The sequence below is a fragment of the Prionailurus viverrinus genome, chromosome B4 (assembly GCF_022837055.1).
Source record: "Prionailurus viverrinus isolate Anna chromosome B4, UM_Priviv_1.0, whole genome shotgun sequence".
Lineage (NCBI taxonomy): Eukaryota > Metazoa > Chordata > Mammalia > Carnivora > Felidae > Prionailurus > Prionailurus viverrinus.
In genome coordinates, this window is record NC_062567.1 from 31,837,415 (window position 1) to 31,862,796 (window position 25,382).

At 46.3% G+C, this 25,382-nt stretch overlaps 1 protein-coding gene across 8 annotated transcripts in view; it reads left to right on the forward strand.

Annotated features, from left to right (window-relative positions):
• The first annotated feature begins 230 nt into the window (after positions 1 to 230).
• The window catches only part of ADA2 (adenosine deaminase 2), a 35,368-nt gene continuing 10,216 nt past the window's right edge, over positions 231 to 25,382 (forward strand). For 6 of the 8 annotated variants that reach the window (XR_007154014.1, XR_007154013.1, XM_047866999.1 and 3 more), the window contains exons 1-8: positions 231 to 321; positions 3,576 to 3,943; positions 6,517 to 6,742; positions 8,084 to 8,294; positions 18,166 to 18,293; positions 20,003 to 20,093; positions 21,836 to 21,944; positions 25,011 to 25,168. Coding sequence is in view for 6 of the 8 variants with exons in the window: in XM_047866999.1 (XP_047722955.1) it covers positions 242 to 321; positions 3,576 to 3,943; positions 6,517 to 6,742; positions 8,084 to 8,294; positions 18,166 to 18,293; positions 20,003 to 20,093; positions 21,836 to 21,944; positions 25,011 to 25,168 (1,371 nt within the window). In the remaining 2 variants the exon portion in view is untranslated. Of the gene's footprint in view, positions 322 to 368; positions 437 to 3,575; positions 3,944 to 6,516; positions 6,743 to 8,083; positions 8,295 to 18,165; positions 18,294 to 20,002; positions 20,094 to 21,835; positions 21,945 to 25,010; positions 25,169 to 25,382 lie in introns of those variants that run through there. The other 2 variants (XM_047867002.1, XM_047867005.1) reach the window with 2 other exon arrangements.

The window sequence follows — 25,382 nt, forward strand, 5'->3', positions numbered from 1 at the left end:
ACACACACAAAGATGCACACAAAAACCTGCCACAAAATGCACCTGAACACATATAAACACACACATAAATCACCCCACAAGTGCATAAATGCTCACACACGCACACAAACGTAAACCCATACACGCAGGCCTACTTGTTGCCTCAGCTCTGCCAGACTATCTTCCTTGCCTCTCTTTGGAGACCCGAGCAACATGAGGCTGAGAGGAAGTGAAACCTGCCCCAACAGGAAGTGAAAAGAGGATGGTGAGCTTTTCTGGTGCTTCTGACACAGCTGTCGGGGGACTCAGCAAACAGTCTGCAGTTTCTGGAGCTGCTCTGAGGTAACTGGGATCCCCTGGGGTGGGGGTCCAGCTCATGAGGTTCCAGTAGGTAGCTGGGAAGCTGGGCACTCGGGCTTTGTTTCCCTGGCAGCAGCCTCCCTGCCCCCTACCTTAGGTGAGTTTGTGACTTTCGGTGCAGAGGAAGTGCATAGCCTTTCTCTACAACAGGCTTTTGAAAATGGTTGTGGGCCCAAGGACATTCACTCAGAGTCACAGATGCACATGGTCCGTTTCCTTGTTCTTACTCTGGGAACAAACTATTTTTATAGAGTTTTCATGCACCCTCTTTTAAAAGTAAAAGAAACTTTTCATGATGAGAGAGATGAAGTAAGCATAGCAGTAATTATCACAGGGATTATTTCTCCTTATGCTTGAGCAGGCTGGTCCTGGACCAGTGTTAAATAAACTTTTATCTGTCAGGCCAGGAGAAGTTGCTAGATGTGGGGCACACAGCTACTTCTGGTGTCCCTGGAGAGGACAGAGTTGGAGATTTAGGAACTTAGTGGCCTCTGTTATGTGTTAGTAAGGAGAGAGGGAAAGGGGCTGGGGCTGTCGATTGGAAGACACAGCATGAGATGGGTGGGATGGTGACACAAATGTCACTCTCCTCTTGTCCTAGAGGTTTCAGCTGTTGGCAAACACTGTAGCCTCAAGACAGAGTCAAAGACTTCATGAAGTTGAGGGGGTTCCTCAAAAGTCCATCTCTCTGATTCGGGTAGCTACCCTACCATAGCTGTGGTACTGGAGTAAATAGTGTCCAGTTCCTTCTTAAAATCCCCTGTTGGTATCTGATGTACCATTGAATAATTGAATGTTAGCCCTGGAAAGGACCTTGGAGATAATGTATTTCAATGATTAGCAAGCTTTCCATTTTCATCATATCCCTGCATTTCTATTTATTTCATATCTTTCTTTAAATTAACTTGTTTTTAAATTTTTTTATTCAACCTAAACAGTGATATCATGTATCACTAATGATACATGTATCACACTTTGAGGACCACTGATCTAGTATAATTTGCCCTTTTCACAGATGAGAAAACTGAGACCCATAGACACTAAACAGTTTGTCCAAGGTCTCATGGTTAAAGACATCCTAATTTGGGACTGATCCTGAGGTCTTCCAATTTATAGTCTTGATTCTTTCCAGGATACCATATCCTACTATGAAGTATGAAGAAACAATTCCTTTTTTTAAAAAAATATCTATTTATTTCAGTAATCTTTATACCCAACATGGGGCTCAAACTCATGGCCCTGAGATCAGGAGTTTCATGCTCCTCTACCTGAACCAGCCAGGTGCCCCACATTTCATAAATGTAATTCAAATAAATAAGCAGGTAAAGTGCTAACAGTGTCTAGAAGGAGGAGACCACTAAAGGTGAGTTTCTTTCCTTCCGCTGTTCAATCCTTGCTCACTGCCAACCTGGACTAGCAGCTTTTAGGAAGCTTTTAGAATCTTTGAATGCTAATGTTCTGAAATATCAAGATGATATCTCATGGCGTGACTATTGAGTAATTGTGCTGTGATAGGATCCCAGAGAGTCTCATCAATCCAGAGATGCAGGTCTTACATTCTGGTCTAATTTCTTGTATTACTTATTTACTTTTTTCTCCAATCTATTTTTTTCTTTTTCTTTTTTTTTTTCTTCTGATATGTCTGTTATTTGGGTGTTGGATTTCCTGAGCCAATAATCATCTCATTTGTTTCTCTCTTATTTCATCTTAATTTCTAAAAGATGGTCTTCAATTCCATCTTATAATATTGCTAGTAAATTTTAAGATTTCAGCTCTTGTATTTTTAATTTCTAAAAGCTCTTCTCATTCTGTTTATTTAATTTATTTTATTTGAGAGAGAGAGAGAGAGTCAGGAAGAGGGGGAGGGGGCAGAGGGAGAGAGAGAGAGAGAGAGACAGAATCTTAATGACACAGGGCTCCATCCAACAACCCTGGGATCATGACCTGAGCTGAAATCAACCAACTGAGCCACCCAGGTGCCCCTATTTTGAAATTTATTCTTATTTTTTTTTAAGTTTATTTATTTATTTTGAGAGAGAGGGGGATCAAGTGGGGGGAGGGGCAGAGAGAAAAAGAGAGAGAGAGAGAGAGGGAGGGAGGGAGGGAGGGAGGGAGGTTCCCAAGCAGGCTCTGCACTGTCAGCACAAAGCCTGACTTGGGGCTCAAGTTCATGAACCATCAGATCATGACCTGAACCAAAACCAAGAACTGGTCACTTAACCAACTGAGCCACCCAGGTGTCCCTTTTTTTTTTTTTTTTTTTTAAGGAATCTACACCTAGCATGGGGCTCAAACTCATGACTCTGAGACCAAGAGTTGCATGCTCCATCAACTGAGCCAGCCAGGTACCCCTCATGCTGCTTATTTTTTATAATTCCCTGTGGCTGGGGCACCTGGGTGTTTCTGTCTGTTGGGTCCAACTTCGGCTCAGGTCATGATCTCACAGTTCCTGAGTTCAGGCTCTGTATTGGGTTCTCTGCTGTGAGCACAGAGCCCGCCTTCTGATCCTTTGTCTCCTTCTCTCTCTGTCCCTCTCCCTCTCTCTCTGTCCCTCCCCCTTTCAAACACTCTCTCAAAATAAATAAATAAACATTAAAATAATAAGAATAATTCTCGGTAACTGTTTTATGGACACAATATCTTTTCATATCCTTCTTAGGATATTAAGTATGGTTCTTTTGAATTTTTCTTTTATTTCCTTCTCTTGTCTTCCTTCTCTGTACATGTGTGGTTTTGTTTATTTGTTTGTTTGTTTTGTTTGTTTTTAACTTTCTTTATCACGTTAGAGGCTTTTTTATATGTCTTGTGATCTCTTACTCTCTGGTGATATTTAAAAGTGAAACACTCAGGGTGCCTGAGTGGCTCAGTTGGTGGAAGCAACGACTCTTGATTTCAGCTCAGGTCATGATCTCACGGTTCATTCTTTGGCTCTCAAAATAAATAAATAAACATTTAAAAAAAAAAGTGAAACACTAAAAATCTGATTGCAATGTCTTCCTCTACATGTGAGCAGGGCTTGCTGACTGAAAAGGTCCACTTTTTTAAAGAAGGCCTTATGGTGACTTATTATTTGGGAAATCCCTTCATGTCTGTACTTGGAAGTCTTTCTTCTGGGGTCTCAGAGAAGAACCCTTCTGTATGCTGCCTCCTAGTAATCTGAAAACAGAGTGGTAGAAGGAAAATCAGAATTTGATGTTTAAATCTGCACATTTTTGCTGACCTACTCCCTTCTTTAGTCCTGTCAGGTTTCCATCTGAGCAATTTCCTCTTCCAGGCATCCCAATGCCTGTGGATGGCCCATCTGGGTGGCCAGCCCTGCTCTCCCTGCTTTTGGCCGTGGTGATGCCTTTTTTCTGCTCAGCCATATCCATAGATGAAGCATGGAACCAGCTGTTGATGAGAGAGAAGATGATGCAGCTGGGGGGGCAGCTGGTGCTGACCGAACAGGAGGAGCTAGCCAATGAGAGGCTCATGGCCCTCAAAAAGGCTGAGGTGACACAGGCGATGAGGACCCAGAAGTTCCCTCCCAGCATGCACTTTTTCCGGGCCAAGACTCTCATTGAGAAAAGTGAGGTGTTTAATATCCTGAAGAAGATGCCAAAAGGTAGAGGTTTGGAGATGGTGGTTTGGGGGTGCTGGGAAGGTAGGGAGAACTAAACTTGGAGCTAGTGTTGTTATTGGAGCTGTTATTGTTCTAAATGGAGCAGTGAGGGGTGCCTGGTTGGCTCAGTTGGTAGAGCATGTGACTCTTGTTCTGAGGGTCAGGAGTTCAAGCCCCACATTGGGTGTGGAGCCTACTTAAAAAAATAATAGTAGGGGCACCTAGGTGGCTCAGTTGATTAAGCATCTGACTTTGGCTAAGGTCATGATCTCACAGGTCATGAGTTCAAGCCCCATATTGGGCTCTGTGCTGACAGAGCCTGGAGGCTGCTTTGGATTCTGTGTCTCTCTTTCTCTCTGCCCCTCCCCTCTCTGTGTCTTCCTCCCCCCTCCCCCCCCCCCCCCCCCGCTGCTTCCTGCCCCCTCTTGTGCTCTCTCTCTCTCAAAACTAAATAAACATTTAAAAAAATTTAATATAAATAAATAAATAAATGGAGCAGCAAGAACCCCACTTGGCTACTCTGCACCTTTGTTCTTGCTTCACAGACTAGGAAGGGGGCAGTCTGAGGGGGCTGCCACTTCACCCTGGAAACACAGAGCCCTGCTTCCAAGGGGACTCTGCCTCAGACAGGCAGCAGGGAGTGGGTGCCGGGCATTACTGTCTTTCCTGACAAAGCTGATGTGTCCACCCATAAGCGGGTATCTAGGCCCATAGGAACTACTGCTTTCTTCACAGCTTTTCCCACATCTGCTTCTTCTGCCCCGTCTCAGGCTGAGGTACCAGAGTATGATGTGAATGTTTCTCTTGAATAAACACATTTCTAGTAGTGTATGTCTATAGTATATATACATTTCTATGAGAAGTAAAATAATTACCATCCGGCACACGTAAATAGCAGTTTGCAGCTTACAAGGACTTTTCTATACCTCTTATTTTATAACATTTTGGGTTTTTAAAAATGTTTATTTTTTATTTTTAAAAAAATTTTTTTTCAACGTTTATTTATTTTTGGGACAGAGAGAGACAGAGCATGAACAGGGGAGGGGCAGAGAGAGAGGGAGACACAGAATTGGAAACAGGCTCCAGGCTCTGAGCCATCAGCCCAGAGCCTGACGCGGGGCTCGAACTCCCAGACCGCGAGATCGTGACCTGGCTGAAGTCGGACGCTCAACCAACTGTGCCACCCAGGCACCCCTAAAAATGTTTATTTTTGAGAGAGAGAGAAAGAGAGAGGCAGAGGACAAGCAGGGGAAGGGCAGAGAGAGCGGAAGACACACCTGTCAGCGTAGAGCCCGACGCGGGGCTCAAACTCAGGAGCCTTGAGATCATGACCTGAGCCGAAGTCTGACGCTGAACCGACTGAGCCACCCAGGAGCCCCTATACCTCTTTTATTTTAATGTTAAATATGGAAACTAAAAAAACAAAGAAACAACTGTGCAGTTGGTAAAGTCACATCCCCACCTGATGGAGGACATAAGGTTTAGAGAGGTGACATGCCAAAGCTCACATAGCTGTGACACCTAAGTGGCCCGTGTCAAGGCCAGGTGCTAAGAGCAGGAAGAGCAGAGGGACAGTGTATACTGTGACTTGAGGAGTGCTGTAGTCTAGATTGGTGTCAGGTCTGAAAGAAGCATAGGGCATCAATGGCAAGCCTGCAGGCCAGAAGCTGCCTAGATACTGGCTGGAAGCAGGGAATGCAAAGCCAATGCGTGGGCGCTGGGAGCAGGCTGAGAAGACTAAGGACAGTTGTGCAAACAGGACCAGGGTGGGAGCAAGGGCTGAAGCTCATCCCTCCCCCCCACCCCTTTTTAAAGTTTATTTACTTTGAGAGAGAGACACACACACAGCTCAAGCTCATGTGTGGGGGAGAGGCAGAAAGAGAGAGAGACAGAGTCCCAAGCAGACTCTGCGCTGACAGAATTGCTGATGCAGGGCTCAACCTCACAAACTGAGATCATGACCTGAGCCAAAATCAGACACTTAACCAACTGAGCCACACAGGTGCCCCTGGGCTGCTTCTCTCTCTCTCTCTCTCTCTCTCTCTCTCTCTCTCTCTTTTTAATGTTTATTTATTTTTGAGAGAGAGAGAGCCAGAGTGTGAGTGGGGTAGGGGCAGAGAGAGAGAGAGAGAGAGGGAGACACAGAATCCGAAGCAGACTCCAGGCTCTGAACTGTAGCACAGAACCCAACGTGGGGCTCGAACCCACAAACTGTGAGATCATGACTTGAGCCCAAGTCTGACGCTTAACCCACTGAGCCACCCAGGCTCCCCTGGGCTCCCTCTCTTGAATAAGGTCATCATGGCTTCTGACTAGTGAGGGATGCTCCCTTCTTAAACCAGAGCAAAGCAGGCAGTGGCCATCCTGGGGAGATAATGGCAGACATAGGCCTGGGAAGTCTTTGCGCTGGAGTGGGAAAGGTACATGATGTGCAGTTGTGGGGAACTCTGCCAGATAGGCAACCTTGTGATTCTCACTTCTTGTCCATCTGCACTGTCCTCACAGCCCCTGAGCCCTGGAATCTGGATTTCACCTCTTTTGCTTCACTTCTACCCCTGCCCTCCTTCCCTTTCCAGGGGCTGCCTTACACGTCCATGACTTCAGCATCCTGAGTATGAACTGGCTGGTGAAAAATGTCACGTACAGGCCCCACTGCCATTTCTGTGTCACCCCAAGTGGGTACTTGAAGTTCAAATTTGCTTATCCAGCGCCCCCCACTCCTAAACCAGCAGAGTGTTCGGAGTGGGTTTTGCTGGAGAAATATCGAAAGGAGCTACAGAATGTCACTGAGTTTGACAACAGGTGAGTGTGGTTCAGAATGTGTCACATGCTCATCATAGGTAGTGGGTGGTGTACAGGTATGTCTTAGTACAACCCCATTTATGAAAATCTGTCCTTAAAAAAAATCAGGGCACCTGGATGGCTCAGTCAGTTAAGCTTCTAGTTCGACTCTTGATCTCAGCTCAGGTGTTGATCTCAAGGTCATGAGTTCAAGCCTTGCATTGAACTCATCATATATATATATATATATATATATATATATATATCAGGAGGCCTTTTCTTTTAACTTTACAGGATACTTTGCTTCACAAAAGCATTCAAATAGTAATTTTCTGGTTCATTTAAAATTCAATCTGATCTGCAAAAGGTATTAAAAGTGACACTATTGTTGCATCAAATGAGATTTGTCTAGATGCTTAATTTCCAACAAGAGGAAAAGTTCCCAGCTCCTGGAATAATGATGGTCCTTTGGTGGGTGAAACAGCTTGAAAACATGATGAAGCAACTTCCTAACAAATTTGTAAAGTAATATTATAAGTAATAACTGTTTTTTAATCATAGAACCATCTACAGAGTGCTTTTTTGAGATTATTTCCCTTTATGAGTAAGAAATGTGAAGTTCAGTATGGTTAAGGAAGTTGCCCAAGACCACACAGCTAGTAAATGGCTACTCAGGGATGTAAACCTGAGTCAGAGTTATTTCCATCAACAGAATACTATACAGTAGGTAGCTTAAACGATGGAAATTTATTTTCTCACTGGTCTGGAAGCTAGAAGTATAAGATCAAGATATTGGCAAGTTTGGTCTCTCCTGAGGCCTTTGTCCTTGGCTTCCAGACAGCCGCCTTCTCAGTGTGTCCTCACATGGCCTTTCCTCTGTGTGCACACTCCTGGCATCTCTCGTACCAGCCCTATTCTATTTGGGCCCCACTGTAATGACCTCACTTAACCTTAGTTACCACCATAAAGGACCTATCTCCACATACAGTCACATTGAGGGTGAGGATTTCAACATATGGGTTTTAGGGGGACACAATTCAGTGCATAACACCCTCCGAAGAGGCTTAGTCTAGGGTGCAATGGGGTCAGACTGGCCAAACATGCACAGGGGAGCAAGACAGCCTGGTTAGTGGGAACATCCTACCTGAGCTGTGCCCTGAGGAGCATAAAGCAGGTCTCAGGGATGGGGGCCTCCATCAGAAATCCTGGGGTGCTTTCCTTGGCCTCTCATCACTGCTCACTGTGATGCATCTGGGTTTGCTTCTGGGTGGGAGAAGTGAGGTGGGCAGGACTCCTGCAGATGCCTGAAGGTGGTGGCTTGAAACACACTTCTTCAATTTACCCTCTTTGTGTCTTATGCAGACTTCTTCAGACTTTCACTCTGATGACCGAGAACCCTGAGGTGGCTTATGCAAACCAAGATGCTGTCTGGTCCAAGTTTAATAGTATCTTCTTCACAATCTCTGGCCTTGTCCACTATGCACCAGTGTTCAGAGACTATGTCTTCCAGGCACTGGAGGAGTTCTACCAGGACAATGTACTCTACCTGGAGCTCAGAGCCATGCTGTTCCCGGTGAGCCCACCTCTCCTCTCCTCTGCTCTGGCTTGACTTTCAGATGTTACCTTGTAGGTCTTCACAGGCTCCCAATTCCAGTATTGGGATAGGGACTGGATGCTGCCTTCATCTCAAAGGGGACATGTGTCCTTCCAGGGATGACCATGAGCAAGGAAACCTGAACTGTACTTGGCTGGCTCCCACAAAATTATGACCTTCACCCTCACTGCCCTTTTACCCCATCTTCTCTTATGATCTCCACTTCTCCCCTTCTCCCCTTCTCCCGGATACACAGTGCCTCCCAGTTGCTCAACGTTTCCTGCCCTTGGGCTCTGAGCAGTGCCTCATGCCTGGACCTTTCTTGCCCTGTCTCCTTTCATATCAAAATTTAGCTTCCCAGAGTCCCTCAGGATCATGCTTTTGGTACTGGGACAGCTATTGGGTCTGGCAATTGGATCACCCTGGTAGCCTGGGGAGAACGGATTACTGTGCGAGGGTCACCCAGTGAAAGAGGTGGGGATGGAGGCTGGGAAAGTAGGGAGACCACAGGTATGAGATGACAAGGCCACAGGCACAGTAGCAACGATGAGGAAGAGCTCGTGTGCTGGAGGAGGAATCTAGAGGTTTTACTGACTAACTCTGGTGGTGAGGACTCTACTGCAACTGGCTGGTATTCGACTTGGGTTGTCTGGTGGTGACATTGATGGTGACATTGAGGATATAAGAGGAGGGGCTGGATGGGAAGGGAGAAATGGTTTTAAACCTGTAGAATGGAGGTGCTATGAGACATCCCTATGAAGATGTCCAGGAAGTTGCTGAATATATGACTTTGGAACCCAGAGGAGAGAGGGTTCTAGCCTGGAAATACATGTTTGACATTTGTCTGCAGAAAGGTAATCTTTAAAACTGTGAAAGGGATGAGGTTCCCACAGAAGCTGCGAGATGAGAGGAGGAGTGGGCCTGGAAGGGGGCCCTGCGCACAGACATCAGATGGAAAGTTCATGAAGTGGACTCAGAAGGAGCTGTTCTAAAAGTAGGAGACAACTAGGATGGCTTCCACAATAGGGGAGGCCTCACTCAGGAGAGCACCCCCAGGCGATCAGATGCTCCCAGACCATTCCTCTGGGATATCTGTTAGAGAGAACTTCCCTGAGGACTATTTGTGGGAAGGATTTGGGTATTGTGGGAATGGGAAGGATTTCTGAATCCTCACAAACGTTGGAGATGGTTAAAGATTCTAAGACGCTTGGGGAAAGTAACCTTTGTATAGAGCTCTCCCCTATATTGTATCCTAACTAGTCTGCTCATTCACTGAAATATTTATTGAGCGCGTCAACACCTTGGTGACTGACCTTCAAGTTTGTGGCAAGGCCCTCAGGATGGCATTATTTTGGCTTTGTTACCATATTCCATGGTCTTTATAGGTTCAGAAATTGTATTGTTTGTACAGTCAGAAGTGATAGAGCTCCAGAGGACTGACACACATTGAGCAAGTTCATAAGAGACAGATGTATAAACAAGAAAGGCAGAATGCTGTTTTTTGGAGAAAAATCAATCAGACCAGACACTTAGAGCTTCTTGATTGGTAAGTTCTCTCCTTGAAGGCAAATTGTAGCCTTTCCTAAAGCCAAATTATAGCCAGAAATGTGTTGTTGAACCAGAGCCCTCATAAGCCTGGTCACTGAGCTCTGAGAATTTATGGGAGTCCATGACAGTGTTCTTAACCTTGAGAAAAATCCAATGAATTCCCGGGGGGGGGGGGGCGGGGGGGAGGGTGGAAAGTGCTCGAATAAGTTGACTTTATTGAAGACAGTGTTTTCTTTTTCTTTTTTAATGTTTTTTTTTTGTTTGTTTTTTTTTGAGAGAGAGCGAAAGATAGAGAGCACACATGAGCAGGGGAGGTGCAGAGAGAGAGGGAGACACAGAATCCAAAGCAGGCTCTAGGCTCTGAGCTGTCAGCACAGAGCCCAACACGGGGCTCGAACCCATGAACTGTGAGACGGTTCTCACAGTCTGACTGAGAGACTGACTGAGCCGCCCGGGCATCCTGAAGACAGTGTTTTCACATGTATTTATGAAACTTTCTAGGAAACAATATAATGTACAGATTGTGATATTTTTGCATTCTAAAATTTTTTAAAACTTCTCTGTGGGATTCCTAAACTGACTTTACTACCCCTAGTTTGATTTAAAGTGTTTAAGGACTTTCTAATGAAGGATTTACGTGTCCCAAGAACCAGTAATTCCAGTTTGTGGGTCAGGGCTCCCTTTCCCTTCTTCTGAGACAAAGCTTCCTCAAGGCTCAACTCTCCCAACCGACCCACCTTTTCCCTTAGTTATGTTAATACCCTCCTTGAGGTTAGCTCAAGGCCAGGCCCTGGAGGGTCCTGGTGAGCTGGCTCTCAAGTAAGGGTGCCTATCTCCCCAGGATCTGACGTTTGTTTGATAATTAAAGCTTTAAGCACAGTTCTTGGGAAGTGGGAATGGGGCTGACCTTTGTCCCTCAGTAGAGCTTCCATTGGTTTTGGGAGCAGAGTACACAAATGATCCTTTTCCAGGAAGAGAGAGTGTCCAACAACCTCTTAAGAGAAGAATTTCTGTAAGAGATGCGCTGGCCCTGGACCTGGCCTAGGTAAGGTGAAAGAAACTGTGCTTCCTGGAACAATTTATTCCCATGTTTTTTGACTAGGAAATCGTTCTGTCTCCAAGCATGCACTCCCCACCTGCCCCCCATCTAAGCCCCTCCTCCTGTCTGGGTCCCACTTAGGCTGGTTCGTAGGTTGGCCAATCCCTCCTTCACCCCCTTCCCAGGACTGTGTCAGTCTGTATGTCCCCTCTTTGTCTCCTGGTCATGTGGGTATTCAGCACTAAGCAGTTGTTGCCTCGTTATTTATGTCAGATCGTGAGATATTTCAGACTGGCCCCACATTTTATATTGCCAAGAGGCACCAAGAATGATAATCACGCTTGTTGGTTGTGGTCCTTAAACTTGGCTGTTCATATGAATAATTCAGAGGTGCTCTTTAAAATTCGTGTTTGGACCCTGACCTCCCAGGGTTCTAATTCTGTGCTCTTGGGTAGGACCAGGAAGCTACAAAATCAACTAGCCTCTTCCTCTCCTCCTGGTGATTCTAATGCAGATGGTCTGACCCAGACCACACTTTGAGAAAAGGCCTTCTTTGCCTTGACCTTTACAAAGCACTTGAGGTGCATAGCAAGGTTGCATTTTACAGATGTGGAAACTGAGGCTTGGAAAAGCCAGAGTTTGACCAAGATCACGTTGGTGACTTGATTGGGTGACTGGATAGATGCCAGGGTGCTGGACTTGAGCACTAAGGCAGCCAGGCTTCATCTCAAAAGGAGCCCCAGAGAAGGCATTCTGCTGTAAGTCTCATCCTTCTGTAGGGAAAAGAGAGTCCCTAGGATTGGCTGAGCTGATGATTCACCCAGAGTGCTGCTGGCCCCTGCTGGGGGCCAGGGGCGGGGGTTGCTTCCTGTTGGGCCATTCCAACAGCTTTCTCAGCGTGGGGCATGGGGGAGGTAGCCCGTCAAATCCTGGCGGAGCCCTGGGCTCCTTAGGGGGTGGAGGGAAAAGGAGGGAGGGGGGAAACTGTGGAGGGTTTGGGTCTTGGTCGGTTTGAGGGCTGTGACTTTCATCTTGAGCCCGATGGAGAAGCATTTAGGGGAAGATGCTGAGCAATTGGAGGGAGCAGTTTCCTGCTCCATTGCTCCCCCTTTTCTGCGGGGGTATTTTCTCCTTACCATGCTGAGTGGGCTCCAGGACATTTAACTTGGGGACCCTGCCTCGCTCCTAACCTCTCTTCCCACTCTGCCCACCCCCCACCATCCTAGAAGGTGGAAGGCTGCTGGGATTTGGGATTCTGGAGAGGCTGAGGGGGATGGGATGTGACCATTTGTTCTGCTCTGACCCTGGAACAAAGGCCTCTTGCAATAGAGAGTCTATGCCTTAATGCCCCCCATTAGCCAGAGTAGGGGGAGCCATCAACACATTAACAACTAAAAACCGTCTGCACTGGAATTCTTTTACTGAGCCGCACAACCTCCCCCTTCTTGCTAGTGGGGCTAATTCAGGGCCTGGGATGATGTTGATGGACTATCCTGGCTGCTCAGCCTCCTATTGTGTTACTAATGCTTGATAACAAAGGCTACTTGCCTTTAGCAACAGTTGCTAGGCGGGTCTTATCTCCTGGGCTCCAGTCCCTTCCCCCACGGCCAGAATCTGAGGCCCAGACTGGGTCCTGGCCAGTCCTCAGAGTGGAGCTCTTATAAGACCCCAGAGGATTATCAACAGGAGATTGCCCTGCTGGTACTTATTGACAGGGGGTCTTGGGAGAGAGACAGGCAGTGGCAGAGAACCCACGATGGTTGTTCCCAGATGTTTTCTTGGATGCTGTCACTTGTATAACAAACATTACTGGCACTTCTACCCATCCCACCCTCCCCACCCCCCCCACCCCCCCACCCCCGGGCCAAGGTTTTTCCTAGATTTTTGGCAGAGCCTCCACTGAAAATTCCACCTGGCTTGTTGCTGAAGTGACCCCTGTTTCGTGTTACTGGTATAACTGCAAGAATAATGACGATCGAGACTGGAGGGACCCTCTTAACTGCTCTCCTTTATAATAGCATTTATCCTACTATGCTGTGTTCATGCTGTTTACTTCAAATCCACAAAATGGTAGATCTTAACCCCAGCTGTACATTATACATTAGAATCACCTGAGGAGGTTAAAAACAAACAAACAAACAAACAAACAAACCACACCAGAGGTTCTACCCCAGAGATTCTGATTTAATTAGTCTGGGGTGAGACCCAAGCATTTCCCTCTCCCTAGGTGGTTCTAAAGTGCAGCCAGAGCTGAGACATTGAGCCCCCCTAACTGTCACTATCACAGAAAGGGAAAGATGGGCTGCTGTGATGACTGGAGACACTCAGGGTCAGCAAGATTCTGAAACTCAGCAGACCTCCAGCCCTCACTCCCACTGTGGAGTATGACTCAGTTTCTTAAGCTTTCTGAGCCTCAAAATCCTCATCTGTAAAATGAGAACTACCTACTGTTGTAGTTTTGAGGATTAAATGAGATGATGACATAAAAGTGTGGGCATATGCTTGGCACATAGTAGCTGAGTAAATGGCTGGTAAATGAATGGTGCTCTAGTAACTCATCTTTCTAGGATAACTGCAGATTTTGGGTTGTTTTTCTACATCTGGTGATGATAATAAGATTGATGCTAATAATATTATTATTAATAGTTATCATTTCCTTTTTTTTTTTTAAGTTTTTATGTATTTATTTAAGTAGTCTCTACACCCAATGAGGGGCTCAAACTCATGATCCCAATATCAAGAGTCCCAATATCAAGAGCATGCTCTTCTAACTGAGACAGCCAGGCACCCAATAGTTATAAATTCTTTTCTTTCTTTCTTTCTTTCTTTCTTTCTTTCTTTGAGAGAGAGAGAGAGACAGCATCCCAACCAGGATCTGTGCTGTCAGTGTGGAGCCCATTGTGCCCAGTGTTCGTGGGGCTCCAACCCACGAACCATGAGATCATTGCCTGAGCCCAAATCAAGAGTTGGACGCTTAGCCAAGTGAGCCACCCAGGTGCTCTCCTCCTTTTTTATTCTTTTTATTTTTTCTCAGTTGTTATCATTTCTAAGTGCTTTACAAATATTAACTCATCTGATCCTTGCAACGATCCTATGAGGTATGATTGGCTGGGGCAGATTGTATCTCCACTGTGAGCCTAAACCCAGAAGGCTGCCCAGAATCCCCTAACCAGCTGTGAAATTTCCTCCAGTACCATGCTTCACAGCAATGTTCTAATCAGTCTAGCTGTGAGGCCGGGAGGAGTTGCAGGTCTCCCCCTGAAAAGGGTCTCTTGCTCCTTGAAATAGGGGTGCTCTTGAACATTCAGATCCTGTCCTAGGTGCTGCCACAAAGCCTGCAGATTCTTGGCTGGAGGCCAGAAGCCCAAGAACACAAGGCACAGGCGGCCCTGGTGGTGATTTACTGAGGCACCAAGAGACCAGGGGCATCTGTATCTGCTGCCCCAGGAGCCAGATTCCATCTTTGTGGCTTTCCATGCTATGGGAACTAGCAGTGGGATTGGAACCCTGCAAGGCAGGGGTCCCAGATTCTCCAGCAATAAGTACTGCAATGATAGAATTGATGGCTTGGAACTGCTGCCATAGGCAAACCCCCACCAAGCCTCTGGTTGTATCATTTGCATATCTGTACATCCTTGTTTAGTATGCCAAGGATCTTCTTGTAGACAGAATTGTCATTTGTTGATTTTTCTAAAAGGTTCTTTTGTCTCCCTTCTGTTCTGCTGGCACTACCACCCCTCCAACATCCATCTATTTATCCATTCTCCAAAACATGCTGCCTGGGGCTGAGTAGTTTTGAAACTCCAAGTGGACAGTGCTCTTCCTCAGTTAATGCTTATTTATGGAGCTCCTTCTCTGGTGCTAAAGGAGGGGAGGTGGGAAGACCCAGATGACCTGGATCCTGCCCTCAGTGGCCTGCAATCCAGATGGGCTGTGTGGGCACATGATTCAGTAATGACACAGCAGTCAAGGCACAGTGAAGAATTACGTTCTTCCCTTCTGCAAATCAGCTGCGTAAGGCCAAGACAGCTTCAGGTATCAGTTCTGGGATGGGTTAATGCAATTGTTCTCAAACTTTTACACTCAAAAATTTTGGAGGATCCCAAAAAGTTTTTGTTTATGTGGATATTATCTACTATATCTTGTATAATATAGCCTTCATTAGAAATTAAAACTGAGAACTTTCCAAAACACAAGCCTACATAAGCACACAATCCATTATTTGTCAGACTAATATTGTCACACATGATGCAACCTCTGGAAAATTCTGCATATTCAGGAGAGAATGAGAATGTAAAAGACAAATCTTAAGTTGAAATCTTAAAATTTTTATGAGGAGAGTTTTTGATTTTGCAGATTGCCTGTAAAAGTCTAGGAGACCCACAGGGGCTCCCTGACCACACTTTGGGAACTGCTGGGGTACAGCATATAAGCTCTTTCAGCATCAAAGATTTGAAGATTCTAACAGAGTGCCTGGAAGTCTGTTGAAGCCTTGAGCAGTGACAGGAAGAATTCTCTTTTTAGAAATCTCTGGTGAAGGGGCGCCTGGGTTGCTCCATTGGTTGAGCCTTTGAGCGTCTGACTTTGGCTCAGGTAATGATCTTGCAGTTCGTGAGTTTGAGCCCCACATCAGGTTCTGTGCTGACAGCTCAGAGCCTGGAGCCTGCTTTGGATTCTGTGTCTCCCTCTTTCTCTGCCTCTTCCCCACTTGTGCACTCTCTCTCTCTCAAAAAATGAATAAACATTTAAAAAAAATTTCAATAAAAAATATCTGATGAAGTAGGAAAGAACAAAAATAACTTTTTCTTTACTCTCTTAAGGTTCTGTTTTTGGGGCCTGCAAGTTAAACTGGCAAAAGCCATATTAACAGGAGAAAAGGCATACACATTTTATTTGATGTTAATACTTAATTTTTATGTGCATGGAGACCTTTGTAGAAAAAAGTGAAGACCCAAAGAAGTGGGTAGAACAGGTACTTATACACTGTTTTAACAAGTGGCGATAATTTGTGGAGAAATGACAAGGCAATAGGTTTGAGTTTCTGGGGCAGTAAATTGTGGGATAGTAAATATATGGGGGAGACTAATAGAAGATAAGAGTTATGTTAGGTTTGTGCAGACCCATCTCAGAACTGCCCTTCTGTCTCCAATGATAAGGGTCGTTTTCCTGGTGTGGGAGATGAAAGGGGGAACTTGCACCAACAGAAGTTTATGTCCTTTTAGGCAGATAGGAGGAGAGCAAAGATCTCTGTGTTTGCTGCTTAATTGCCTTCCACTCAAAATAATTCTTATGCTGGGGCGCCTGGGTGGCTCAGTCCGTTAAACATCCAAGTTCTTCTCAGGTCATGATCTCACAGTTCTTGAATTCAAGCCCCACATCAGGCTCTGTGCTGACAGCTCAGAGCCTGGAGACTGCTTTGGATTCTGTGTTTCCCTCTCTCTCTGCCCCTCCCCTGCTCACACTGTCTCTCTCTCTCAAAAATAAACGTTAAAAATTGTTTTAATTATTATGCAAAAGTGGCATATTTTAGGGTGGCATGGTCTGATCCCCTTCAGTAAATAATAATAATAATAGGTTATACTAGATACTGAGCTAGCAGTACCTAAAATTCTCTCCTCTGGAAAGTTCTGGCAGCCTTAACATTCAGTAAGCACTGTTGTCCATTCCTAGACCATGCAATCAGGGAAGATACACCTTCCAATAGTTGAGTCCAGAGATTGTGTGAGAGGCCAGGCTTCCCTGGGGCATCAGCAGAGGAAACCAAAGAGCCAAGGCCAAAGGGGCCAAGAGAAGGGGCTGGAAACAGCTGCCTGTTCACCCCACTTCCCCCAACCCAGGCAGCAGAATGGACACCTCCCCAACCCCCCACCCCCAATCCAGAGATGAAAGAACAAAAAAGCTGCTCTGTGTGTTTGGGGAGAAGAGGAGGCAGTCCTGCAACAGAAGGTGGCACCTGCAAGGTGCAGCTAAGAGGGAAAGTGGAGGTGCCCCAGGCTGGCAAGGGTGCTGTGAGGCAAGGGACCTGTGGGAAAGGAGAAAAGGGTCCTGGAGAGCACCCAGCTCCTGGGATGCCAGGATACAAGAATTGACCCCAGTGAGGAGAAAGGATTCCTCTCCATTAGGTGGTGAGATAGTTCGAGGCTCCCACTCTGCCTCTCAGCCTCTGCTCCCTGCACCCTGGTGGGCTCTCGCTCTGTGTGGAACCATTGCTTCCTACACCAGGACACTAGCAATGCTTTCACCAGCGGGGCCGCTGCTTGGCTTGCTTGCAGAGCAGGCTTCTCAGTTTCTTGCATATCAAATCCCCCTTGCCTTTCCAAGTCCGACCTCACCACCATGTCCCCTGAAAAACTTCTCTGATCCTATCCAATTAAAAAGAGACCTTTTTCCTCTGAGATCCCATAAACCTCTATTTAGCACTTAATTCTTCCTCTTTGTATTAAAAAAAGGAATAGAGTCTGTCTGCACTAAATTAGAAACTCCTTAAGGGCAGGCATCTTGTCTCACTCACATTTGTTTACCCCTTCCAATGCCTAGCCTCGTTCCTTGTACACTGCGCGTTTTTAATTGATGTTCGTGGAAATACCTTCTGCATATTATTTCTTCCCATCCTCCTTTGCCCCACAACCTCTTTGGAAACCCCCGCATCCTGTCCTGAATCCTGACCTGCCAATTTGTGCAGGGGTGAGAGCTGACCCAGTGACAGGAGAGGGCAGAGGGAGCGGCAGGGGCCATGTCATTGCTCCAACCCCCTCCAGCCTGTCACCATGGGCTTGGTGTGGCCCAACCTGCCAAGTGGGCACTTTGGAGGGGACTTCTTTATACCCCTGTCCTCTCCACTGTGTCTTTCTACTTTGTCTTACCCACGGTCCAATCCTGGCTCTTCTCACTCTGCCACCTGAGGGGACATCCCACCTAAGAGTGGGAGAATGGGAAGATAAAGTAGGTCTTTGGTCTCCTCTTTTTGGCTGTCCTCTCCCCAGCTGACCTGTTCTTCATTCTTTACACAAATACCTTTCGAGCACCTACCATGTGCCAGGCACTGTTACAGATGCAAGGACCCAGCAATGAATGAGACAGGCAGACACCCTAGCTTTGTGGTATTCAAGAGCATTATTCCAGACATGACTAGGACTTCTGATAAGTGTCAGAAGCTGTTGAAGGCACTGGACAAGGAAATTGTAGAGATTTAGAGATTATTGGCAATGGGAATGAAGTTTTGCTCACCTCTGATGTCTGACCAGGACCATGCTTCCCTCTCAGGTGTATGAACTGAACGGGACTGTCCATAGCCAAGAGTGGTCAGTGAAGACTTACAGAGAAGTGGCTTGTATGTTTGCAGAAAAGCATCCTGGGTTTATTGGAATCAAAATCATTTATTCGGATCACAGGTGAGAGAGAACACGGCTGAAGCTGCAGGATTTGGGAGAACAGGATGCAGGTAGAGCTACTAGACTTGGAAGGGAAGGGGAGGAGAAAGGGAGAAAGAGGGAGGCTGGGAGGCCGGCTTCTGAGACCCACCCTCCATGCCAAAGAGCCATGGCTTTGGCATGCATGTTCCTGCATGACAGCAAAAATCTATCTCTGAAGTCACTTCTAGTTCGAATCTTCACAACCAGACTGAAATGAAGAAGTGTGGCAATTTTCCAAATAATTCTAGGCCTTGACCTCATGTTGGCCTGGGTGATTCAGTTATGGGCATGTTTTTGCCAGTATGTTCAGATAACTGGTCTATTTCTTTGTTTCAGTTGGCTGGTGGGGTTCTGCTTCATGTCAACCATGTGCTGTCCCTGGCTGTGTAGTTGGCCTTGATTGGTGACCCAGCCCTGAGTGACAGCTATCTCAGAGTCTGTGTGTGGATGTGTGACCTGGCAGTGAGAACAAGGACCCACTCTTTCCCCAAGCAAGCACAGAAAGCTTTAGAGCTTAGTTTCCCTTCTTAGTTTTATCCAAGGAAGGCTCTCTGTCAAAGGCAGGCCTGTGTAAGGACTGTGACCCACCTGCGGGGCTGGAGATGCAGGGGTGGCAAACAGATGGGGATCACACTGAGTCAGTGCTTGGGGAGGGGCAGCTCAGCCCTAGAGGTTGGGCTCTGGATGGCAGTCAAACCCCTCCCCGTTCCATTTCCCCTGAATCCCCTTCACCGTTTGTGAGAACAGAGGCCTGCACCTGTGTGCTAGTTGGCCAGGGTGGAGCTTGCGGGCTGGGGCCCCACTGGTTCCCCTCAGAGGCTCTCTGGGGGCCAGTGGCAGGAGGGTGTGAGGGCTGGGTTGCAGGTGGTAAATCCTCCTGTGATCCCTTAGAGGATCTGCAGGAGGGGGAGGCTCTGCAGGAGAGGGAATGGGCAGGCATAGGGAGGGGGCAGGAGAAATGTAGGCCCATAGAACTGAGGAACAAGTGAGCCAGCTGCTGTGCAGAGACCTTTGTCCTGTCACAGAGTTGTGCCAGACTTTTCTTTTGGTGCTTCTGTTGTGCTGCTTGCTTCACCCCTATCCTGGGCTTGAACAGAGAGGGTACAGACAGAAGTAAGACAGTTTGCTTACATGGTTTCTGGAGTGCCCAGGGCCTTGCTGATTCAGCTGGAGGGAGAGGACATACAGTTGTCAGGTCCAGCTGACTCCACAGGGAATTGGGCATTCATACAATTGGGAATTGTAGCATTTCACAGGTGTCCAGTGAACAGAGAGCTGGCCTCTGTACTGCACCCATTCCAGGAGCCTTCGTCTCGGGGATGCAGAGCAAGTTTCGGACAAGACCTCTTTGCTTCATACAAATGTGGACAAATGAAACCTATCCCATGGGTCTCCTTTCCTCACTTGTTGTTCAGACACCAAAGTTTCCTCTAGAACCAGCCGGACTCCTCAAAAGGGTGGATTTGGGTGAAATATCTCTCAGATGTATCCCCTGGAAGGGATCACAACAGCATGGGCAGGATAGGCTCATGTGCTGAGGGTCTGAGAAGTGGTTACTGAGTAATCTGGACTAGACCAGCCCCAGGCACTGGGGGAGCTGCTCCGGGATATGGGGTCCCCCCGGGGTACATAGGTCCGCCAATGCCAAGTCACACTGTCTCCTATGCTTTTCTCTGTCTCTCCCACAGAGTCAAAAATGTGTCCTTCATCATGAAATCCATCCAAACAGCCATGACGCTCCGAACCATGTTCCCCAGGATGGTGGCAGGGTTTGACCTGGTAACAGACCCTACACAACAAAGCTGTCTGAGAGCAGGGCCCAGCAGGCAGCTCTTTGTGAAGGCCCTGGCAGCATGCACTGAAACCTTCTTCAGAGGCTCAGGCTGTCAACCACAGGCCTGGCCAGGGTTTAGCACTGACCTTGTGTAGGGGCCTGCAGGAGGATGATAGTCACAAGAGAAAGGAGAGCAGACAAGGCCAAAAGCCTGAAAAGGGGAGTTCCAGAATAAGGAAGGAACTCAATGAGGTTGGGTAGTAATGGTGGGCTTATTTTCATTTCCCTGCCCTCCATCCTCTTTCCAGCACATGTGGCCTACCTACACCTGCCTCTTAAAACTATAGCACATAGAGGGTGGTCTGGAAGCAGAGATGGGTCTAGCCCTGGGCAAAACTGTCAAGGATGGGAAAGGTGTCCTCTGTCCCTTCATCCATTTGCTTCCTCAGCTATTTTTGAAGCTGCACGTCCATAGTGGTGTCACTGCCTTGACCACCGCCAACCCCCCGCCCCCTCCCAAATCAAAGCCATAGCCGAGTTCTGATAGCCAGAGCACACTTCCTAGGTGGCAACTCATCAGTCTCATTAAGGAAGCTAAATTAGTTTAAATAAACTGGCTAAAAGGCACTCCTGACTCCCTCTTATAGGGAGGGAGTATATCTGTACATTTTACCTGAAACTGGGCTTAAGCTTTTGCTTTCAGAACATCCAGAGCTCAAAGGAGTGGATTTCAAGGAATCATTTTGTTTGCACTGGGATGCCTTCCTGGGATCTCTGGGGGGTGCTCAAGGATCTAGCCTCTCCAGAAAGGGGCAGAAGTTCCTCCCATCTCACCTTTCCCCTCTGTGTGCAGCCCTGACAAAGGGGGCTGAGAAGAAGAACCTCTAGTATAGAACTTCCAGAACAGTTCATTCAAGGACTGTAATGGACAAGTTCTAGAGGGAAATTGGGATAGGAAGGGGGGTAGATAGTTGTTCAAAGGAGTCTACTTGCAAGTTCCAACTCCCTTTCAAGCCTGCACTCCATTCCACTACATTGAATACCTGTATTTGGCTTATTATAAAAATGTTCCATTGCCCCCCAACAAATTAAAATAGGCATTCTGAAGGAGGTACCCATTTTATCCTAAGGCACCCTTACTCTTGGCATGCAGCTACAAGCCCTGGGGATATGTGTGGTTTAGTTTGAAAAGCATAGTTTTGTTGTAGTTACAGCTGAGGCACTGAGTCACAGAGGGACCCTGCCAGGAAACTGACATGTCCAAGGACCCACAGGTAATGGGTGACTGAGCTGAGTCTGGAGCCTTCCTGACTCCTGGTCCAGGGCTCTTGTTCTCTTGCACTCTCTCTCCATTTTCTGTGGGTCTGTCAGTATCTCAATGTCTTGTTTTTTCTGTGTCTCTCTGTTGCTCTTGCTTTCTCCCTCACTCTCTGCCCACAGCAAGGAGCTCAGGGCTGAGCACAGGGACTTGGAAAGTGGTGTCAGAACACAAGGTGGAAAGGGGTGGGAGGATACGAGATAGAGCCTCTGACTGACTAAGCGGGGGGAATTATTTAGGGGTAATAATACACTTTCTTTTCTTTTCCAATTTTGCTGCTGGTCATTTTTAAAAGGCTATGTGACAATGGCCTCAAGTAGTAACGTCAGGTTATAAGGAAGAGTATTCACAGGCTATTGAGGGTACCATCAGCAAATTGAGGCATGGACCAAGCAGACAGCTCCATGTCCCCTCCTCTCTGTCCTGCAGGTGGGGCATGAGGACACTGGCCACTCCTTGTATGACTACAGGGAGGCTTTGATGATTCCCACCTTGCATGGCGTTAAACTGCCTTACTTTTTCCATGCTGGAGAGACAGGTGAGCCATGTGGAGACGAGCAGGACAGAGATGGGATGGATAGGAAAGCTCCTTATCATCACTCAAGAGAACTGATGGGATTCTGGGGCAGTATTGGTATTGTTGATAGTCATTTTATGGCACTTGTCCATTTCATATGGAGAAATATGTATTCCCCCTGGAGAAGGAATAACAATGATAATATAACAGTATCTGGCATTTTACATATATTATTTCTAATTCTCACCCCAGTCCTGCCAGGAAGGTGTTTTTATCCCAATATTATTTATTTTTTATATTTTAAACTGTACTTTATTTTATTTTTTATTTTTTAAATGTTTTATTTATTTATTTTGAGAGAGAGAGAGAGTGTGTGTGGGTGAGCAGGGAAGGGACAGAGAGAGGGATAGAGAGAGAATCCCACACAGGCTCCACACTGTCAGCACAGAGCCCAATGCAGGGCTCAAACCCACGAACTGTGAGATCATGACCTGAACTGAAACCAAGAGTTGGACACTTAACCAACTAACCAATCTCTATCCCCATTTTATAGATGAAGAGCCCAAGGCTCCAAACATAGAGTACTTGGCCCAAGGGTAAAGAGCTAGTCATTGGTGGAATTTGATTTTGAATTCTTTCTGATGATCTCCATTTTATAATCAAGTTGTGCTTAAGAGGTTAATTCACCTGTCCAAAGTCACACAAGGGTAAGTGGCAGAAAAGGGACTACAACCAGGCAACTAGGAGGCTCTGTCCACACTCATCAGTGCTGAAGAGGAGACCCCACCCAGCCCAGACAGCTTGACTAGTATTGTTTATGAAATGCCATTAGCCCAGCCATGCCTTTGCTCCCTAAAGCTCACTCCACAGGTTCATAGGTCGTCTCTCAGAGCTTCCCATATTCCAGTCCTTAAAATATGTAAGTCCTAAGCAAAAGGAGTCCCAGATCATGGCTGCAATTTCAGGTTAAAATGAAGATTTGGGGGGCTTAGATCAGGAGGAAATCTTGCTGCTACACCCCACCTGGTGTCCCTGAGTACTGTAGGCACCTGTCACCCTTAGAAGACCAAGGAGATAAGTGGAGAGCAGTGTGGGGGCTTGGATTTCACAACCAGGCTTAAACCTTGGTTTATCACACCATCTCTCAGAGGAAGGGTATGTGTGCCTTACTCTCTTATTTCCTGACATTTCAATCAATTTAGACCCAATTTAGATCAAAACTGTTCTAGGAAATTTGAAGAATTGTTTGTGGGGGATGGGGCAAGGGAGCAGGGGGATGTTAACCTTGAAGAGCTTGTGGTCTAGTTGGGAAAATCATACTTACCTGTGTGAAATCATTTCAACAGTATGAAACACTGTAATAGGATCTAACCAAATTCCAAGACGAATGGCCCTAGGAGAGGATTTTGCCAGGAGCTGGGTATTTGATACCTGAGACTAATGTTCTTATTTTTATTTATTTTATTTTTTTAAGTTTATTTATTATTTTGAGAGAGAGAGACAGAATGTACATGTGAGGAGGGAAGGGGCAGAGAGAGAGAGAGAGAGAGAGAGAGAGAGAGAAGGAGAGGGAGAATCCCAAGCAGGCTCTGTGCTGTCAGCACAGAACCTACCAACCATGAGATCATGACCTGAGCCAAAATCAAGAATTGGATGCTTAACTGACTGAGCCACCCAGGTGTCCCTAATGTTCTTATTTTTTAAAAGGAAGAAATCTTTGAAAAAAAGTTCTAGATAGGAAACCAGTGAAAATCCACCTAAAACACATGCCCTAAAAAGTAATGGGAATTCTTGGACTTTATTCCTAACAGAACAGTGGAGTTTTCATATTTTATATGTGGGTCAGTTAGGATGCTTTTGGCTGCCAGGAGTGGAATACACACATTCAATAGGTTTTACAACAAGGTCATCTGTTATTTCACATAATAAGCAACCTCTGCTGTTTTCATCAAGTTCAGGGTTTACCTTACTTGGTTGTCCATGAAGTCACATTCAGGTTAGACAAGATGTTTCCTCTAGGGTATCTTCTTTTATCAGGGAGGAAGCCCAAGATCTCCCCACCAATAACCTTCCAGGTCAGCATTAGGACTATCCTAGTTGCAAGGGAAGCTGGGAGAGTCAGGACCTGTCATTTTCACCCTCCAAAGAAAGCCCTGCTAGAAAGGAATGTACAATGGGGATGGCTGGTAAGTAGGCAGCCAATGCTATCTGCCACTACTTTGTCAGTACTGGTCATTGTGATCTGGCAATTGTCTTGCAATTGATATTGTTAAAGATATAAATTAAATAAGTACATACAAGTAACTATAGGGGCACCTGGGTGACTCAGTGGGTTAAGCGTCCAACTCTTGGTTTTGGCTCAGGTCATGATCTCATGGAGCCTGCTTGGGATTCTCTCTTTCCCCTTCTCTCTGCCCCTCCCCCCCCTCAAAATAAATAAACTTAAAATTTGTTTTTAATTATATTGAAAGAGTTTGCAACACATTGTTGTAAAAAATCATGAACAAAATTCCCAGAAAATAGCTCTGGAAACAAATAAAAAATGGAAAGAAAGAATATAGGCTGTGGATTCAGATAGACCAAGGTTTAAAACTGAGTCTTGGGGCGCCTGGGTGGCGCAGTCGATTAAGCGTCCGACTTCAGCCAGGTCACGATCTCGCGGTCCGGGAGTTCAAGCCCCGCGTCGGGCTCTGGGCTGATGGCTCAGAGCCTGGAGCCTGTTTCCGATTCTGTGTCTCCCTCTCTCTCTGCCCCTCCCCCGTTCATGCTCTGTCTCTCTCTGTCCTAAAAATAAATAAATGTTGAAAAAAAAATTTAAAAAAACAGAGTCTTGCTACTTGAGTATGCTCCTTCAATTTACAAAGCCTATGTAAGTTTCAACTTCCTCATCTGTTACATACATACATAAAATAAAGGTTTGCCATACCTCCTCTCTTTTACCTCTCTTTAGCATTGTTATACGAAACTGTGTGTGTGTGTGTGTGTGTGTGTGAACGTTCTTTTACTTGCTTGGGGATCTGAAGCCTTTATCTGAGGATAGTCTATGGGCCAGATCCATCTGACTGGAGACTTCCCCTTTATCCACAGACTGGCAGGGTACTTCCATAGATAGAAACCTTCTGGTTGCTCTAATACTGAACTCTACCAGGATTGGCCATGGATTTGCTTTGACCAAACACCCAGCAGTCTGGGCTGACTCCTGGAAGAAGGACATCCCCATAGAAGTCTGTCCCATCTCCAACCAGGTATGCATGATCCATGGCACCAACCCAATACAATCTTTCTTTCCAACCTCAATCTCTGTTCTGATTCCCAAACTTTCCTGTATGATTTCTAGCTCCTGAACTCACTTGTTTTCTATATTCCTCTGCTGTCTCTCTCCCCTTAATAAGTTATTTAGGAATGGCCCTTTGCCTAATCCATTCATAATGGCAGCAGTTGAGGCAACTGAGGCAGCAG